Source organism: Passer domesticus, chromosome 6 (genome assembly GCF_036417665.1).
Source record: "Passer domesticus isolate bPasDom1 chromosome 6, bPasDom1.hap1, whole genome shotgun sequence".
NCBI lineage: Eukaryota > Metazoa > Chordata > Aves > Passeriformes > Passeridae > Passer > Passer domesticus.
The window spans coordinates 73,481,683-73,496,290 of record NC_087479.1 but is presented as its reverse complement, the minus strand read 5'-3'; the positions used below and the strand labels follow the sequence as shown (position 1 = coordinate 73,496,290).

At 55.4% G+C, this 14,608-nt stretch overlaps 2 protein-coding genes and 1 long non-coding RNA gene across 3 annotated transcripts; 2 read left to right on the top strand and 1 right to left on the bottom strand.

The window, feature by feature from the left end:
* Nucleotides 1-4,300: 4,300 nt before the first annotated feature.
* Nucleotides 4,301-7,119, bottom strand: LOC135301980 (uncharacterized). Its single transcript, XM_064422560.1, has 7 exons — nucleotides 6,470-7,119; nucleotides 6,095-6,159; nucleotides 5,660-5,992; nucleotides 5,326-5,474; nucleotides 4,921-5,068; nucleotides 4,525-4,712; nucleotides 4,301-4,442 (listed from the first exon to the last, which is right to left on the bottom strand). Exons 1-7 carry the CDS (start codon nucleotides 6,585-6,587, stop codon nucleotides 4,301-4,303), a joined length of 1,143 nt encoding a protein of 380 aa, XP_064278630.1. The 5' UTR covers nucleotides 6,588-7,119.
* Nucleotides 7,120-8,980: 1,861 nt separating this feature from the next.
* Nucleotides 8,981-9,781, top strand: LOC135304034 (uncharacterized). Its single transcript, XR_010365470.1, has 2 exons — nucleotides 8,981-9,215; nucleotides 9,330-9,781. It is a non-coding gene; the product is annotated as an uncharacterized LOC135304034 (long non-coding RNA).
* Nucleotides 9,782-13,345: 3,564 nt separating this feature from the next.
* LOC135302294 (olfactory receptor 14J1-like) lies at nucleotides 13,346-14,339 on the top strand. Its single transcript, XM_064422678.1, has one exon. It carries the CDS (start codon nucleotides 13,346-13,348, stop codon nucleotides 14,276-14,278), a length of 933 nt encoding a protein of 310 aa, XP_064278748.1. The 3' UTR covers nucleotides 14,279-14,339.
* Nucleotides 14,340-14,608: the final 269 nt, after the last annotated feature.

Genomic DNA, 14,608 nt, shown 5'->3' with positions numbered 1-14,608 from the left:
TAGCCCAGAAACACCTGGAGGTGATGGCACACTTCACAACCAGCAGGGGACACAGCTCGGCCAAAGGCCAGACCTCTGCTGCGAGGGCTTCCCTTAAAATACCCTACAAACAAACCTCTATTCAAGTCAGTTGGGAAAGTTTCTTAAAATGACACATTTCTGCCACATAATTACACAGGGTTATGTGACAGTTTCTTAAGCAGCTGGTTTGGAGTCAAACAGCCAGCATCAAGAGTCCTTGTCATCTATTTGTAGCTACATCACACTTAGGGGGATTTGAAGAAGTTTGGAACGAGTTAGAGACCGGATCTCTGAGTTTTTTAGATGATGCCATTTCTTTTTTTTATTTTTGACACAGACAGGAAGGGTGAGTTTGGCTCACATCTCCACCGCATGGCTCACAAGATCACAAGACTTCTAATTACAAGACCTTTTAAGGATTTATTGGCCAATAAAACACTGCCAACAAGGATATTTTGTTTTGGACCCAATCCTTCAACATTTCGCTTTAGGGACTCATGCTACACTGTAAGCTTCCTTAGCCAATCATGTTATGGCAAACAAACCTACAGCACTGCATTCTCCACTTCTTGTTTACTTTTGTAACTACTTTTATTTTTTCTACATCTTAAAGTCTAAAACTTTAAACTTTCCTCCACTTAGCTTCATGTGTCACTGCTATGAACTCTAAATCCACATTCTCGCTTCCAGCTACTAAATTTGGAAACCTTTTCCGAGGTCTCAGATCAAATCCTGTCTTAAATTTTAAGCTTTGCTTACAAGACCAAAGGTCTGAGAATTCCCTACATTTCGGGTTCCAACAACACTGATACATGGAGTCACAGAGTGCCCAGGACCTGTCTTATAAGTCAACTCTGTCAGGAACAAGGCGGATGCCAGGGGGCTGCTCATGGCCTCTGACACCCAATTGCTCAGGGCTTCCCAGTGCCCCAGCCCCTCAGGCTCTCCCCCAGCCCGGCCAAGCTGCCCGGCAGCAGCGCCGCAGCCCCACAGGAGCTCCAGAGGAGCCCCAGCCAGAGGCACCTGGGAGCCCTCAGCAATGCAGCCAGCAGCACACGGCCAGGAGGACACGGATGGCGCTTCCTGCCTGCCACAGGCCTTGTGGCCATCTCCAGGCACCGCTCCAGCAGGGATCCCCGCAGCTCCGGCCCTGCCCACCCGCTCTGTCGGCAGCACAAAGGCTTCAGCAGAACCACCACAGGCCAAAGGGCTTCTGGCCATTGTCCCTGCAGCACTGCACGCCTGGGCAGCTGGCTGAGTGCAAGCACCATTTTCCCCCTTCAGGGACCCCTCAGCTTGCTCTGCTGCTGAGCACAAGCATCTTTTTCACCGTTTCCTCTCTCTTGCCCTGCAGATCCTGGGCAGCAAAGAAAAGCTCCTGGGAGTCTGTGTATTATAACACATTCTATATTTACAGAAATTCAAAAGAGGAAAAAAAAAAAAAGAAAAATCTTAAAAGATAAAGGAAAATTCCCACTGGCTAGGGTTGCCCCCACCAAGTGTGCCTTGCCCATCAGTTCTCCTCAGAGCTCCGGCAATGCAGCCAGCCGAGCCCTGACAGACGAGGCCGACTCTTCCATGCCCTGTGCAGCTGATCTTGCAGCCTCTGGAAGATGGAATAGTGCCCACGCTGAATTGCCCGGAGGACATGCAGTGTTTGAAGTGCCACCTCTGACACGGCACTGCTCATATCCTCGGTCAGGTGTTCAAGGGCTGCATGAGAGAGGAACAGAGCCACGGTCAGGTCCCGGATCTGCACAGAGACGAGGAGAGCCCCCTGCCAGGGCCATCCCAGCCGGCTCTTGCCATGGCCAGGAGGGAGCAGGGACCAAGGGGATCAGCCCAAAGCGGCAGGCCAGGAATGCCCCACATGGCCCTGAAACCTCTGTGCGTTCAGCCACAGGAGCAGAGCCCTGCACAGCCGGGGCAGGGCTTGTAACTCTCCCTGCCAGTCCCTGGTGTCAGCCCGCTGCCCTCACTCACCACTGCAGATCATCAGGAGCTCTCTTGGCTGCCCCCTCAGGTGCCGCCTGGCCATCCCTGTGAACACAGAGCCTGTCACGGCGGCAGCGGCACAGCTCCCTGCCAGCGGCGCTGCCAGCGCTGCGGCCACACGCCCTGCTGGCCCGGCAGGGCTCAGCCCGGGCCCTTGCCGCACGCTGCCGCCCAAGGGCACGGCTGCCAGAGGGCGGCAGCAGCGCCCGGGCCAGGCGGGGCTCCACGGCGCCGGGCCCGGATGGCGCTGCAGGGGCAGCGGGCGGGGCTGGGGCCGAGCTGCGGCGGGCCGGGGAGGGAGCCCGGCCTCGGGGCTCACCCATGAACCTGATGGCCGCCTCTCGCAGGGACTCCTGTGGGCTCTCCAGGTAGCGCAGGGCCCGGCGCAGCTGCTCGGCCGCTCGGCTCGTGTCCTCTGCCAGCTGCAGAGAGCGGCAGCAGGGAAGGCTCGGCGCGGGCTCAGCCCCTGTGGCGGGCACTCCCTGCGCCCAGCCCCGGCCTCCCCTGCCCGCACAGCCCTGAGGCGCGGCCAGCAGCCGCTGGCGCCGGGCTCCGCAGGGGGCAGAGGGCCGGCTGCTGCCCGGGGAGCCGCGGGGCCGCCCCGCAGCCCCGCCGGTTCTTAAAGCTGTTCTTACCAAGACCTCGGCAAAGGCCAACAGCTTCTCTGCCTCCACCAGCTCTTTGAGATCCCTCCTCTGCAGGAACCCGGCCGCACAATGCAGCGTTTCCTGAGAGGCCTGGAGAGCAGCAGAGACCCAGAGATAGCCCCACAGCCCAGGACACAGGACTCACATCCCTGTGCCACAGCCTGGAGGAGGCTGCAGCTCGGGATGTGACCAGGGCAGCTGGCAGCCCAGCCCCCTGCCACGGGGACACTAGCAGCCCACGAGTCCTGACCTCTGCCACACGCTGATTCTCATCATGGCAGTGGAAGAAGAGTGCAGGAAGGCTCTGGCACACCACTGACTTCAGGGGCTTTTTTCCCTCCTCTGCTACCAAATCCATCACCTTGAAGAAGAGGTCAAGGGAGAGCAGCTGCACATGGCTGTTGTCCTGAATGAAAGAAAAAACCTCAGCGCCATCTACTCCAGGCCCACCTGAAGAGTACAAAAAACCACAGTGCACAAAGTTTCTGGGCAGCACCCAGTGCCCGAGGCTGGGGATACAAAGCCTTACGTGGTCGAAGAGCAGCAGGAGAGCCTCAGCCAGCTTCGGGGCAGTGGTGCTGGATACCAGCATGTCTCTGCTCTTGAGCAAATTAGTGAACACAGAGAGCGTCATGCCGACCAGCTCTCCGTCTGCATCACCCAGCAGCTCCAGAAGGCTTGGAGACAGAGTGCCCATTCTCCTGGCCTGTGTGGAACACAAGGCTGTGCTGGGAAGCCATGGACGGCTGCACCGCCAACAGCGCCCAGGCACTGCGACCCCACCCTGCTGCTGCAGGGCCCACAGGCCAAAGGCCTGCCCCAAAGCAGTGGGGCAGGTGAGGCAGGAGAGCTGGGAGCAGCAGCCTCAGCTGCTGAAGCCCTGCCAGCCCATGGGGCTGCTTTCCCCAGCGCAGCTTCAGCCGCTGCCCCTTCTCACCATCGAGGGATCCTTGCTGAGCACCACGAGGCCTCTGAGTGCCAGGCGACGCCTCTCCCTGCACTCATTCCTCAGGTGCCTTGACATGATCTCCAGGATGCTGTCAGCACATTCCCTCAAGTCCAGGCACTCGAGGACCTGAAAGGCACAGGGCAGTGACAGGGCACCCGGCCAGCAGCAGCCCAGAACCGCACAGGGCTGGGCCAGGCAGCAGCACAGGGCACGGGCACCGTCCCAGGCAGCTGCGGCTACGAGAGGGCAGAGAGCTGGGAGGCAGCTCAGCCAGGCAGCGCTGGCCTTCAGGCTCACCTCCACAAGGAACGCTAGGCCGGGCAGATCCCAGCGTGGCTCCTCCCTGCTGAGCAGCCCAAGCAGACGGAGAGCAATCCCAGAACACAAGGAGAGGGAGACACGGCGCATCTCTCTGGAAGGGGAAAAAAGACACCAAGAGCCTGAGGTGGGGGGACCAAACCTCTGCCAGGACTGACTCACAGAGGTCTGGTCTTTGCCCAGCATCCCTGGAGAGGATGTGAGCGCTGTGGGAGGTGGCCCCTTCGGGGCACCCTCCTCTCCCAGCCTTTTCCAGTCTCCTTGGCCGTCCCTCGGTGACAAGGCCCTCTGGCCCATGACCACAGGGACTGTGTGGGGCACCCAGGCACAGGGCAGAAATGCTGAGGGCAGTGTGGAGGAGAAGGGGGTCTCACCTGGCCAGCAGACCCACGGCATAGTGCTGGGTGTGAGCACACAGCAGCGTGTCCCAGCCACACTTACGCTCCATATCCATCACCTCCTGGTCACACTCCAGTCGGCAGAGCAGAGCCTTCATGGCCTGCACTGCAAACCTGTGTGCAGAGCAAAGCCCAGGTCACACTGGGAGCACTGGTACTGGCCACAAGGGCATGGGAAGGACAGGAGGACTGGGACCTGTTGGGCTTGCTGGGAAGGTGGTGTTCCTCCTGGCACGCTCTCCAGAAGTTTTCAACTTCCTCTGGTGGCATCTGCTGCTGTGTGGTGATGACAACATGGAAGAGCAGGGCCACAAACAGGCGGGAGGAATGAAGGATCATGGCCTCATGGCATTTAGGCACAATGACCCAGATCACCAGAGTTGCCTGCAGAAGAAGCAGCCCAAGACAGCGCTCAGTGCCCTGGTGTCCATGGGGCAGGGCCCAGGGGCAGATGCAGGGAGAGCAGTGGGCCTGGTGTCCCCTGAGTCTGCCCCTAGCCCAAGTTTCATCCCAGCGACTGAGGCAGGGAGAGGATGGAGAGCTGCTGGAGAGGCAACCGGGTGGCAAGCAAAGGCCAGTTCCAGAAACTCACAGCCAGGGCAAAAACGTCCTTGTTGTCCCCATCGGAGGTGCATGTGCTGTGCACAGGCCAATCCTCCATCACACAGAGCAGTGTTGCCAGCACCTTCTCCATTGTTGGTCCTGATGTGCCTATGGCTCTCCACATCATTGCAGCAGCTCTGTAGGATCAGAGCTCTGTGTCAGAGGCATCTCAGTCACAGTACCATGCCCTGTGCAGCTGTGGGGGCACAGGTGACTGAGCCCCGGTGCCCTGAGGGGCAGGGAGGGAGCATTGGCAGCAGGCTGGGCAAACAGAGGGGCCCGAGGGTCCTGGAGCTCTCTGCCTGTCTGGCAGAGCCCATTGGACAGGCTGTGATGGGCCACGGGCCCTAAAGGCTGGTGAGCCCTGAGCTCTCAAGGCACGTGGGCCCCGTACCTGTCACACGTTGGGGCACAGTGCAGGAGGGTCAGCGCCACGTCTGCAGGGTGTTCCTCAGCCAGCCTCACAATGTCGCTGTGCAGCCTGGCATCCACAGTGACGTGGGACATGAGACTCTGGTGGATGTTCTTCACCATGGCTGGTACCTGGAGGAGGCATGGGGAAGACCTGGAGCGCTGTGTATGGGAGCAACTTCCCCAGGTTCCCCCCAAGAAGTGCCTCCCTTCCCGTCACAATCTACTGGCCTCAAAGGCTGAGGGGGCCCAGTGACCGAGGCTTGAGGGGACACACGGCCCTGGGAGGCCTCCAGTCCTAGCCCCAGGCTGCTTACCTGCTGCTGATAAGGAACAGCACTCTCCAGGAAAAAATCCACAGTGGAAGCACAAATCTCAGGGGGAGTGGGCATGGCTCCAGTATTTTTCAAGGCCTCAGTCTCTTCATTGTCAGTGTTTGTTATGACTGCATCCTCAGTCCCTGATGTGGGAAGATCCTGTGCCCACGTTTCAGTCCCTGAGGTGTCCAAGTCTTGTGAGAGCCCAGCCAAGTCTGGGCTGACATCAGGCTCTGCCTGGAGCTGGGTCAGCCCCGAGTCAGGCTCAGCTGGGCCCTCAGCTGCTGTGGTGTTGGTCTCTCTACGCCGAATGCGCGGGAATTTTCGGAACATCTGCCAAAGAATAAAGGACAGGGAAGCCAGGGATGCTCCAAGCGTAGTGCTCAGCTGAGCAGGTACAGCAGGCCCAGCCCAGGTGGGCATAGCTGCAGGTACCTGCGCTGTTCTGCGGAAGCGGCCACGGCTGGATTGCTGCTCTTGTGTGTTCTCCACGGCTGCATCTGGCAAAGAGCGAGCACAGCCAGAGCTGAGGGGCTGCGGGAGAGGCCGGAGAACACAGCCCAGCCCTGCGCTCCCCAGGCAGGGACAGCCCCGGGATGCCCCAGGGGGATGGAGCACGGCCACTGCGGGGTGTCTGCCTGGGCCCTCTTCCGTCCTGTCCATGGGCATGGCCCCAGGGGATGGGGACGGGACGGGACGGGACGGGACGGGACGGGACGGGACGGGACGGGACGGGACGGGATGGGATGGGACGGAATGGGGCCAGGCTGGCTGCAGGCTCCAGTCCTATGGCCCAGCTCTGCCACTCACCCTCCTGCAGTGTCTGGATCTGCTCTGGCTCTTCAAGTTGCTCTCCTGCAGCAGCTCCAGGGCCTTTCTTATTTTTCCCCCGGAAGCATTTGAACAGGCTGAAAAATCTGCCTGCCATTCCACCTTCCAGCCTTGAAGGCACCTTCTAGAGAGATGCCTCAGGATATTGCCAAGTCAGCAATTTCAGTTGTGCCTTGAAGATTTCTGAGACAGAGAGGTCTCAGGATAGCTGCAGGACAGCAAGTCCTGCACTCTAGTCTTGGGGGCTCCTGCCACAATGACAGGAGATTCCTGGTAAATGACTCAGGTCAGCAAGTCCCACAGTCTGGCCTCGAGGTCAGCTGCAGGAACAACACCTCAGAAAAGCTCCGGGTCAGGCAGGAACGAGTGCGCTGTGCGGGGGCTCCTCACAGCACCGCTCTGCCCCGTCCTGTCCCGTCGCCTGCTCTGAGCGCTGTGGAGTGTTCTTGTCACTGCCAGCTCCTATGTCACCACGTGTCACAAAGGACACACTCCTCCATTCCATGCCACAGTGACCATGCTGCAGCGTGTCACAAAGGGCCCTTGCACACACTGACACCTGCCCTGGGGCCGCCCCCAGCCCACCCAAAGTAGCCCTGGTTGGCAGGAATCCCTGGCCCCAAGTGTCTAAGGCAGCCCGACAGGATCTTTAGGAAGGGCTCAGCCCATCAGCAAACGCTGCCCTGCTCTGCGGGCTCAGGGCAGCAGAAGGAGCCCCCAGGGCTGCCGAGGCAGCCGCGCTGGCAAGGGCACGGGGCCTTCCACGGAAGCTGGCACGGCCTCCTTGGGACACGTCCCGGCTGCTGGCCATCCTAAACCCGCGGCTGTTACAGGCACAGGGAACGTGTGGGCCAGGGCACCAATGCTGCTCTGAGCCCTGGGGCCTGGGCAGCGCTGCCATCAGCAGGTGTGGCAGAGTGCCCACCCAAGCAGAGCTGCCACCCCCTGAGCCCTGGCAGCGCTGCTGCCCCTCTCCTGCCCCAGAGACCTGTGCCCCGGGGGGCTTGTGTGCCACAGGGAGCCAAAGCCCACGTGCACTGGGGGCTGTGCTCCTCCCTGCAGGGGCTGTTGGCAGCAGCACCTGGAGCACTGCTGCACCACTTGGTGTCTGTGAGAAGGCAGAGGCTGTTAGTCAGTCCTGAAATGATTTGCTCATGGAAGGGATTGGCAGTAGCACCACAACACCATCAGCTGCTGAGTTTCCCTGGACAATTGGATTTTTCAGGGGCACTGTAGTGTTTCATTGTGATCTTCTGTCAGTTCTTCTGGGAAAAACACTAGCCCAGTCTGTGATGTTCAGTGCTCCATTTGCTGTGTGTCTGTCTATGTCTTAGCTGATGCAAAGCAAATATTTCCTCCAGATCCAAAGAGCTGTGCCTGAAAATTCACAGAGCTACATCCATTTCTGATTTTTTTAAAAAGTTTTCCAGAGCCCGCTGATAATTTTCAAGGTTTTCAGAGAACCACAGAATAATGAGGTTGGAAGACATGTCTAGGATCATCAAGTCCAACCTATGCCCCAACACCTCAATTAGACTATAGTACCAAATGCCATATTCCACCATTTTTAAAACACATCCAAAGATACTGATTCCACCACCTCCCTGGGAAGAACATTCCAGTACTTTATTATTCTTTTGGTGAAAATTTTTTTCCTAATATCCAACCTATACCTTCCCTGATGTATCTTGAGACTGTGTCCTCTTGTTCTGTCAGTCGCTGCCCGGTGGAAGAGACCGACCCCCACCTGTCTACAACCTCCCTTCAGGAAGTTGTAGAGAGCAATAAGGTCACCTCTAAGCCTCCGTTTCTCCAGGCTAAACAACCCCAGTTCCTTCAAACATTCCTCATAGGGCTTGTGTTCCAAGCCCCTCACCAGCCTTGTTGCCCTCCTCTGGACGTGCTCAAGCATCTCAACATCCTTCCTAAACTGAGGGGCCCAGAACTGGACACAGCACTCAAGGTGCGGCCTCACCAGCGCCGAGTACAGGGCAAGAATGACCTCCCTGCTCCTGCTGGCCACACAATTCCTACTGCAGGCCGGGATGCCATTGGCCTTCTTGGCCACCAAGGCACATTGCTGGCTCATATCCAATCGGCTGTCAACCAGCACCCCCAGGTCCCTTTCTGCCTGAACACTGTCCAGCCACACTGTCCCCAGCTTGTTACATTGTAGGGGATTTTTGTGGTCAAAACGTAGAACTCGGCACTTAGACTTATTAAACTTCATGCTGCTGGACTCTGCCCATCCATCCAACTGATCCAAGTCTCTCTGCAGAGCCCTCCTTCCTTCCAGGAGATCAACACAAGCTCCCAGCTTAGTGTCAGCTGCAAATTTACTAATGAAGGACTCGATGCCCTCATCCATGTCGTCTATAAAAATATGAAATAGGACTGGTCCCAGCACAGAGCCCTGAGGGACAGCACTGGTGACTGGCCGCCAGCTGGATGCAGCACCGTTCACCATCACTCTCTGGCCCGGCCATGCAGCCAGTTCCTAACCCAGCCAAGAGTGCTCCTGTCCAAGCCGTGGGCTGCCAGCTTCTCCAGGAGTGTGCTGTGGGAGACAGTATCAAAGGCCTTGCTGAAGTCTAAATAGACCACACGCACAGCCTTTCCTGCGTCCACCAGGCGGGTCAGCTGGTCACAGAAGGAGACCGGGCTGGTCACACATGGCCTACCCTTCGTAACCCCTGATGACTGGCTCTGATACCCTGGCCATGCTGTAAGTGCTGTGTGATAGCACTCAGTGTGAACTGTTCCATCTTACCTGGTACTGAGGTCAGGCTAACTGGCCTGTAATTGCCAGGATCCTCCTTACCACCTTTTTTGTAAACAGGTGTCACATTGGCCAGTTTCCAATCATCTGGAACCTCACCAGTGAGCCACGACTCCTGGTAAATGATGGAGAGCGGCTTGGCAACCTCATCTGCCAGCTCCCTCATCACCCTAGGGTGAATCCCATCTGGTCCCATTGATTTTTAAATATCCAAGTGTCCCAGCAGTTCTCTGACTGCCTCCTCTTGGATAATAAGAGGACCATTCTGATCCCTGGCACCACCTACCAACCCTTGAGGACAGTTGTCATGAGGATAAGCTGTCTTACCACTAAAGACTGAGGTGAAGAAAACATTAAGCACTTCCGCCTTTTCCGCATCTTTAGTAACTAGTTTGCCTGCTCCATCCAATAAGGAACCGAGGTTGGTTATACCCTTCCTTTTACCATTAATATATTTGTAAAAACTTTTTTTATTATTTTTAACAGAAGTTGCCAAGTTGAGTTCAAACTGAGCTTTGGCCTCCCTAATTTTTTTTCTACATGCCCTGGCAGCACCCTTAAATACTTCCTCAGAAATCACTCCCTCCTTAAAAAGATGATACATCTTTTTCTTATTTCTAAGTTCCTTCAAAACCTCATTACTCATCCAGACTGGACGTTTGCCTCGTCTACTCATCTTTTGGCACACAGGGACAGTCTGTTCTTGTGCCCTCAAGATCTCTGCTTTGAAGCACACCCATCTCTCCTGGACTCCTTTGTTTTTAAAGGCTGTTTCCCAAGGAATTCTCTGGACAAGTCTTTTAAATAGGCCAAAATCTGCCCTCCGGAAGTCCAGTGTAGAGATCTTATTGATATTCCTCCTTATTTCACCAATTATTGAGAATTCTATAGTTTCATGATCACTATGCCCCAAGCGGCCTACAACCTCCACATCACCTACCAGTCCATCTCTATTTGTAAACAATAGGTCTAACATAGCCCCTCCCCTGGTGGGTTTGCCCACCAGTTGTGACAAAAGTTATCCTCCACACATTCTAAAAACCTTCTAGATTGCTGGTTTTTTGCTGTATTGAGTTCCCAGCAGATGTCTGGTAGGTTGAAGTCACCTACAAGAACAAGGGCTGATGATCCTGAGACTTTGTTCAGTTGTTTATAGAATAAGTTGTCCACCTCTTCATCCTGGTTGGGTGGACGATAGCAGACTCCCAGTAGGATGTCAGCCTTGTTGGCCTTCCTCTTAATTTTTACCCATAGGGACTCAACTTCATCATCATTAGTCTCAATACCTGTGACATCCAAAACCTCCCTAATATAAAGGGCCACCCCTCCACCTCTTCTCCCTTTTCTGTCTTTTCTGAAGAGCTTGTAGCCATCCAGTGCAGTGCTCCAACTATGTGAGTCATCCCACCACGTTTCTGTGATGACAACTACATCATAGTCCTGCTGATGCACCATGGCCTCCGGCTCTTCTTGTTTGTTACCCATGCTGCGTGCATTGGTATACATGCATCTCAGCTGGGCTGCTGATTTCTCCCCTAACACAGTCTTACCACCCCTGGGCCTGCTTCCAAACAGCCCAGCTGCATCCCCTTCCCCCTTCAAACCTAGTTTAAAGCCCTCTCAATAAGGTCTGCCAGTTCATGAGCTAAAAACCTCCTACCCTTAACAGAGAGATGTACCCCATCTGATTCCAATAGAGCAGGTGCCATAAAGGTTGCTCCATGATCAAAGAATCCAAAATTTTGCCGATAACACCAACCCTTGAGCCATTTGTTAATGATATGAGTTTTCCTATTCCTTTCATTATTTTTCTCTGCCACCAAAGGGACTGAGCAGAACACTACCTGTGCACCTGTCCTATCAACCACTTGACCCAGTGCCCTAAACTCCCTTTTAATCACCTTGACACTCCTCTTTTCAATCTCATCACTGCCAGCTTGGAGTATCAGCAGTGGGTAATAATCAGAGGACTGAATCAGCCTAGGAAGTTTCTCAGTGATGTTTCGTACCTGGGCCCCAGGGAGGCAGCAGACCTCCCTGTGGGATGGGTCAGGTCGACATACGGGGCCCTCTGTCCCCCTCAGAAGGGAATCACCCATCACGATTACCCTTCTTTTTTTCTTGACATTAGAGGTGGTAATCCTCTTTTTAGGCAAGTCATAATTGGGAGGCTCACTGGGTAGATGATTTTCCTCTAAATCATCTCTCTGGCTGTCTAGATCCAGTGCCTCATACCTATTCTGAAGTGGCACCTGGCTAGGGGATGGGGGGCAGGAGGGGTTTTTTGTTATTACCACCCCGAGCAGGGACCCATTTCCACTCTCCTTCATCTACCAGGTGCCCCTCTATTGCCTGAGAGTGAAAGACACATGAGCCCTCTGACTCCTGGTGGGCCTCCCTTAAAGATGTAAGGGCTGAACTCCACCAGTCTATTTCCTTTTCACTATCCCTGATACTCCTTAACCTTTCAACTTCTTCCCTAAGCTCAGCCACTAGCGAAAGGAGGTCATTCACTTGTTCACACCTCAGGCAGGCCTTCTCCATAACATCCCCTGAAGCCACTGATAAGCTCAAACACTCCGGGCAGGAATGGGTCTGTACGGACACATCCTTTTTGGAGGGCTCTACTTGGTCATATACACTTGTACCAACCGCAGATTTTGACCGGGTTAAAACCATTGCTTAGGAGAAAGCCCAAGATCAATCAACCAATAAAACAATACTTCACCAAACTAGCTGGAACCTGCAGCCCTGCCTGCTTGCCCTGCCTGCGCGAACTGCTGTGACCCTGTTTGCCTGCTCCTGTTCACCGCACTCCGGGTCGCCGCGCTCCCCAGAGGTCTCTTATAATGGGTCACTCCGGAACAAGGAAGCTCCACCTCCTGCTCCTGAGTGGCTCACAAAGCAATTAAGGTCATTAAAGTCCTTGTGCTGTGTCTGTGCTGCTGAGCTGGGCTGGGCTCCTGCCACAGAGGCAGCTCCTGGTAAGCAAGAAGAGCTTCAAAAGCACATTTCTCTTGATGAGCAGCTCTTCTGCCAGCCCAGCAGGGCTGGGGCACTGCCTGCAGCCAGCCCGGGCACAGCCCAGAGGCACAGAGAGCTTCAATCAGTCAGAGCTGGGAAGGAGCTGAGAAGTGCCTGGGGCAGAATCACTGCCAGCCCTTGGCACAGGAACCTCTGGCTGCAGGACAATGCAGCTGCAGCTCCTGGAGCCATCTCCTAAAGCTGGAACATCCCAATGCCTACAGACTCTGTGAGTACATTCTCTGATTGTCTCTTGTGCAGAGCAGCCAGGGGTGCCCAGGGCTGTCCTGCAGAGCAGGCTCCTGCAGCCCAGGGCGCTGTGCTGGGGCAGGGACTCTGCTGCCTGCCAGGGACAGCTCTCAGCCGGCCCTGGCAGCTGCTCCCAGCACTGGGGGACAAGATCTGGGGGCAAGGAGACAGCTGGTAAGGCTTTGAAGTGTTCTCCTTGTGTGGTGAGGATGCTGCATTGGTCAGGATTGCTCCCAGCATAACATTTAACTGCCGAACATCTACAAGTGGATTATACAGCTAACACAGCTAGTCAGGGGCTGGATAAAAGGGAAAATCCGGCTTTTTCAATCTACTGCTGTTGGTTGCCTGGATCGGAAATTCCATATAGATGTTAATCTCAGTTCAGGTGAAGAAAAATAAAAACAATTTTCTCAAATCTGAACAAACCAGGCAGTGACAGCAATCACCACAGTTCACTTTAAAGGCAGCATCAGTGTCGATTTTCCAGCCTGCTCAGGGTTGCTCTGATGTTGCCATCAGAGCCTGCAGAGCCAGAGCTGCCCCTGGGCAGTGACAGAGCTGGGAGGGGTCTGCAGGGCAGAGCTGAGCCCCCAGGGCTGGGCTGGGCTCTGGCAGCACTGGCAGGGCCCAGCCCTGGGCACAGGGACCAGCTGCTGGCAGGGACAGCTCCAGGCAGCAGAGCCCTGGGCAGGCAGTGGGGGGAAAGTGTCCCCAGCCCGTGCTGGGATATTTAAAATCCTCTCCTAATGCAACTATTCTATGATTAATTTTTATACAGATCCCCATGCCAAGGCACCAAAATGTCCAACAGCAGCTCCATCAGCCACTTCCTGCTGCTGGCATTGGCAGACACGCGGCAGCTGCAGCTCCTGCACTTCTGCCTCTTGCTGGGCATCTCCCTGGCTGCCCTCCTGGGCAACGGCCTCATCATCAGCGCCGTAGCCTGCGGCCACCACCTGCACACGCCCATGTTCTTCTTCCTGCTCAACCTGGCCCTCAGCGACCTGGGCTCCATCTGCACCACTGTCCCCAAAGCCATGCACAATTCCCTCTGGGACACCAGGAACATCTCCTACACAGGATGTGCTGCACAGCTCTTTTCATTTCTGTTCTTCATCTCAGCAGAGTATTTCCTCCTGACCATCATGTGCTACGACCGCTACGTGTCCATCTGCAAACCCCTGCACTACAGAACCCTCCTGGGCAGCAGAGCTTGTGCCCACATGGCAGCAGCTGCCTGGGCCAGTGCCTTTCTCACTGCTCTCATGCACACAGCCAATACATTTTCCCTGCCCCTGTGCCATGGCAATGTTCTGGGCCAGTTCTTCTGTGAAATCCCCCAGATCCTCAAACTCTCCTGTTCACACTCAAACCTCAAGGAACTTGGGCTCATTGCTATTAGTGCCTGTTTAGCACTTGGCTGTTTTGTGTTCATTGTTTTTTCCTATGTGCAGGTCTTCAGGGCTGTGCTGAGGATCCCCTCTGAGCAGGGATGGCACAAAGCCTTTTCCACCTGCCTCCCTCACCTGGCTGTGGTCTCTCTGTTCTTCAGCACTGTCAGGTTTGCTCACCTGAAGTCCCCCTCCATGTCCTCCCCATGCCTGGATCTGGCCCTGTCAGTTCTGTACTCGGTGGTGCCTCCAGCCCTGAACCCCCTCATCTACAGCCTGAGGAACCAGGAGCTCAAGGCTGCAGTGTGGAGACTGATGACTGGATGCTTTCACAAACATTAAACTGCTGGCCAGTGTCTGCAAATCACTTGTAATAAAAGTCATCTTTGATACTTCTTATTGGTATAGTTGTTGGGATTTTTTCCTTTGTTTTATATTTTTCACATTGACTACAAATAAAAGTCATTGTCTGTGCCATTTCACATTTTGTTTCTCTCCATCTCCCCTGTGGCATTGACACAGACTGTGTCAATGACAGGCTGCATTCCTGGTGGCTATAAAGGAAATAAAAGATCTCCCAGCAGAGTTTTCTGCAGAGATGCCCTTTTGTTGCCTTCTCTGGAGCTGCAGCAGCAATGTCTGTGTGCAGAGCTGGGGCAGATCAGTGCTGGC

Bases quoted from the DNA above. Each gene is read 5' to 3' on its own strand.
- LOC135301980 (XM_064422560.1), bottom strand. From the start codon at position 6,587: ATGGCAGGCAGATTTTTCAGCCTGTTCAAATGCTTCCGGGGGAAAAAT. The intron at 6,160-6,469 runs GTGAGTGGCAGA...GCTCTTTGCCAG, and splicing joins GATCCAGACACTGCAGGAGG to ATGCAGCCGTGGAGAACACA. The intron at 5,993-6,094 runs GTACCTGCAGCT...ATTCTTTGGCAG, and splicing joins GCTTCCGCAGAACAGCGCAG to ATGTTCCGAAAATTCCCGCG.
- LOC135302294 (XM_064422678.1), top strand. From the start codon at position 13,346: ATGTCCAACAGCAGCTCCATCAGCCACTTCCTGCTGCTGGCATTGGCA.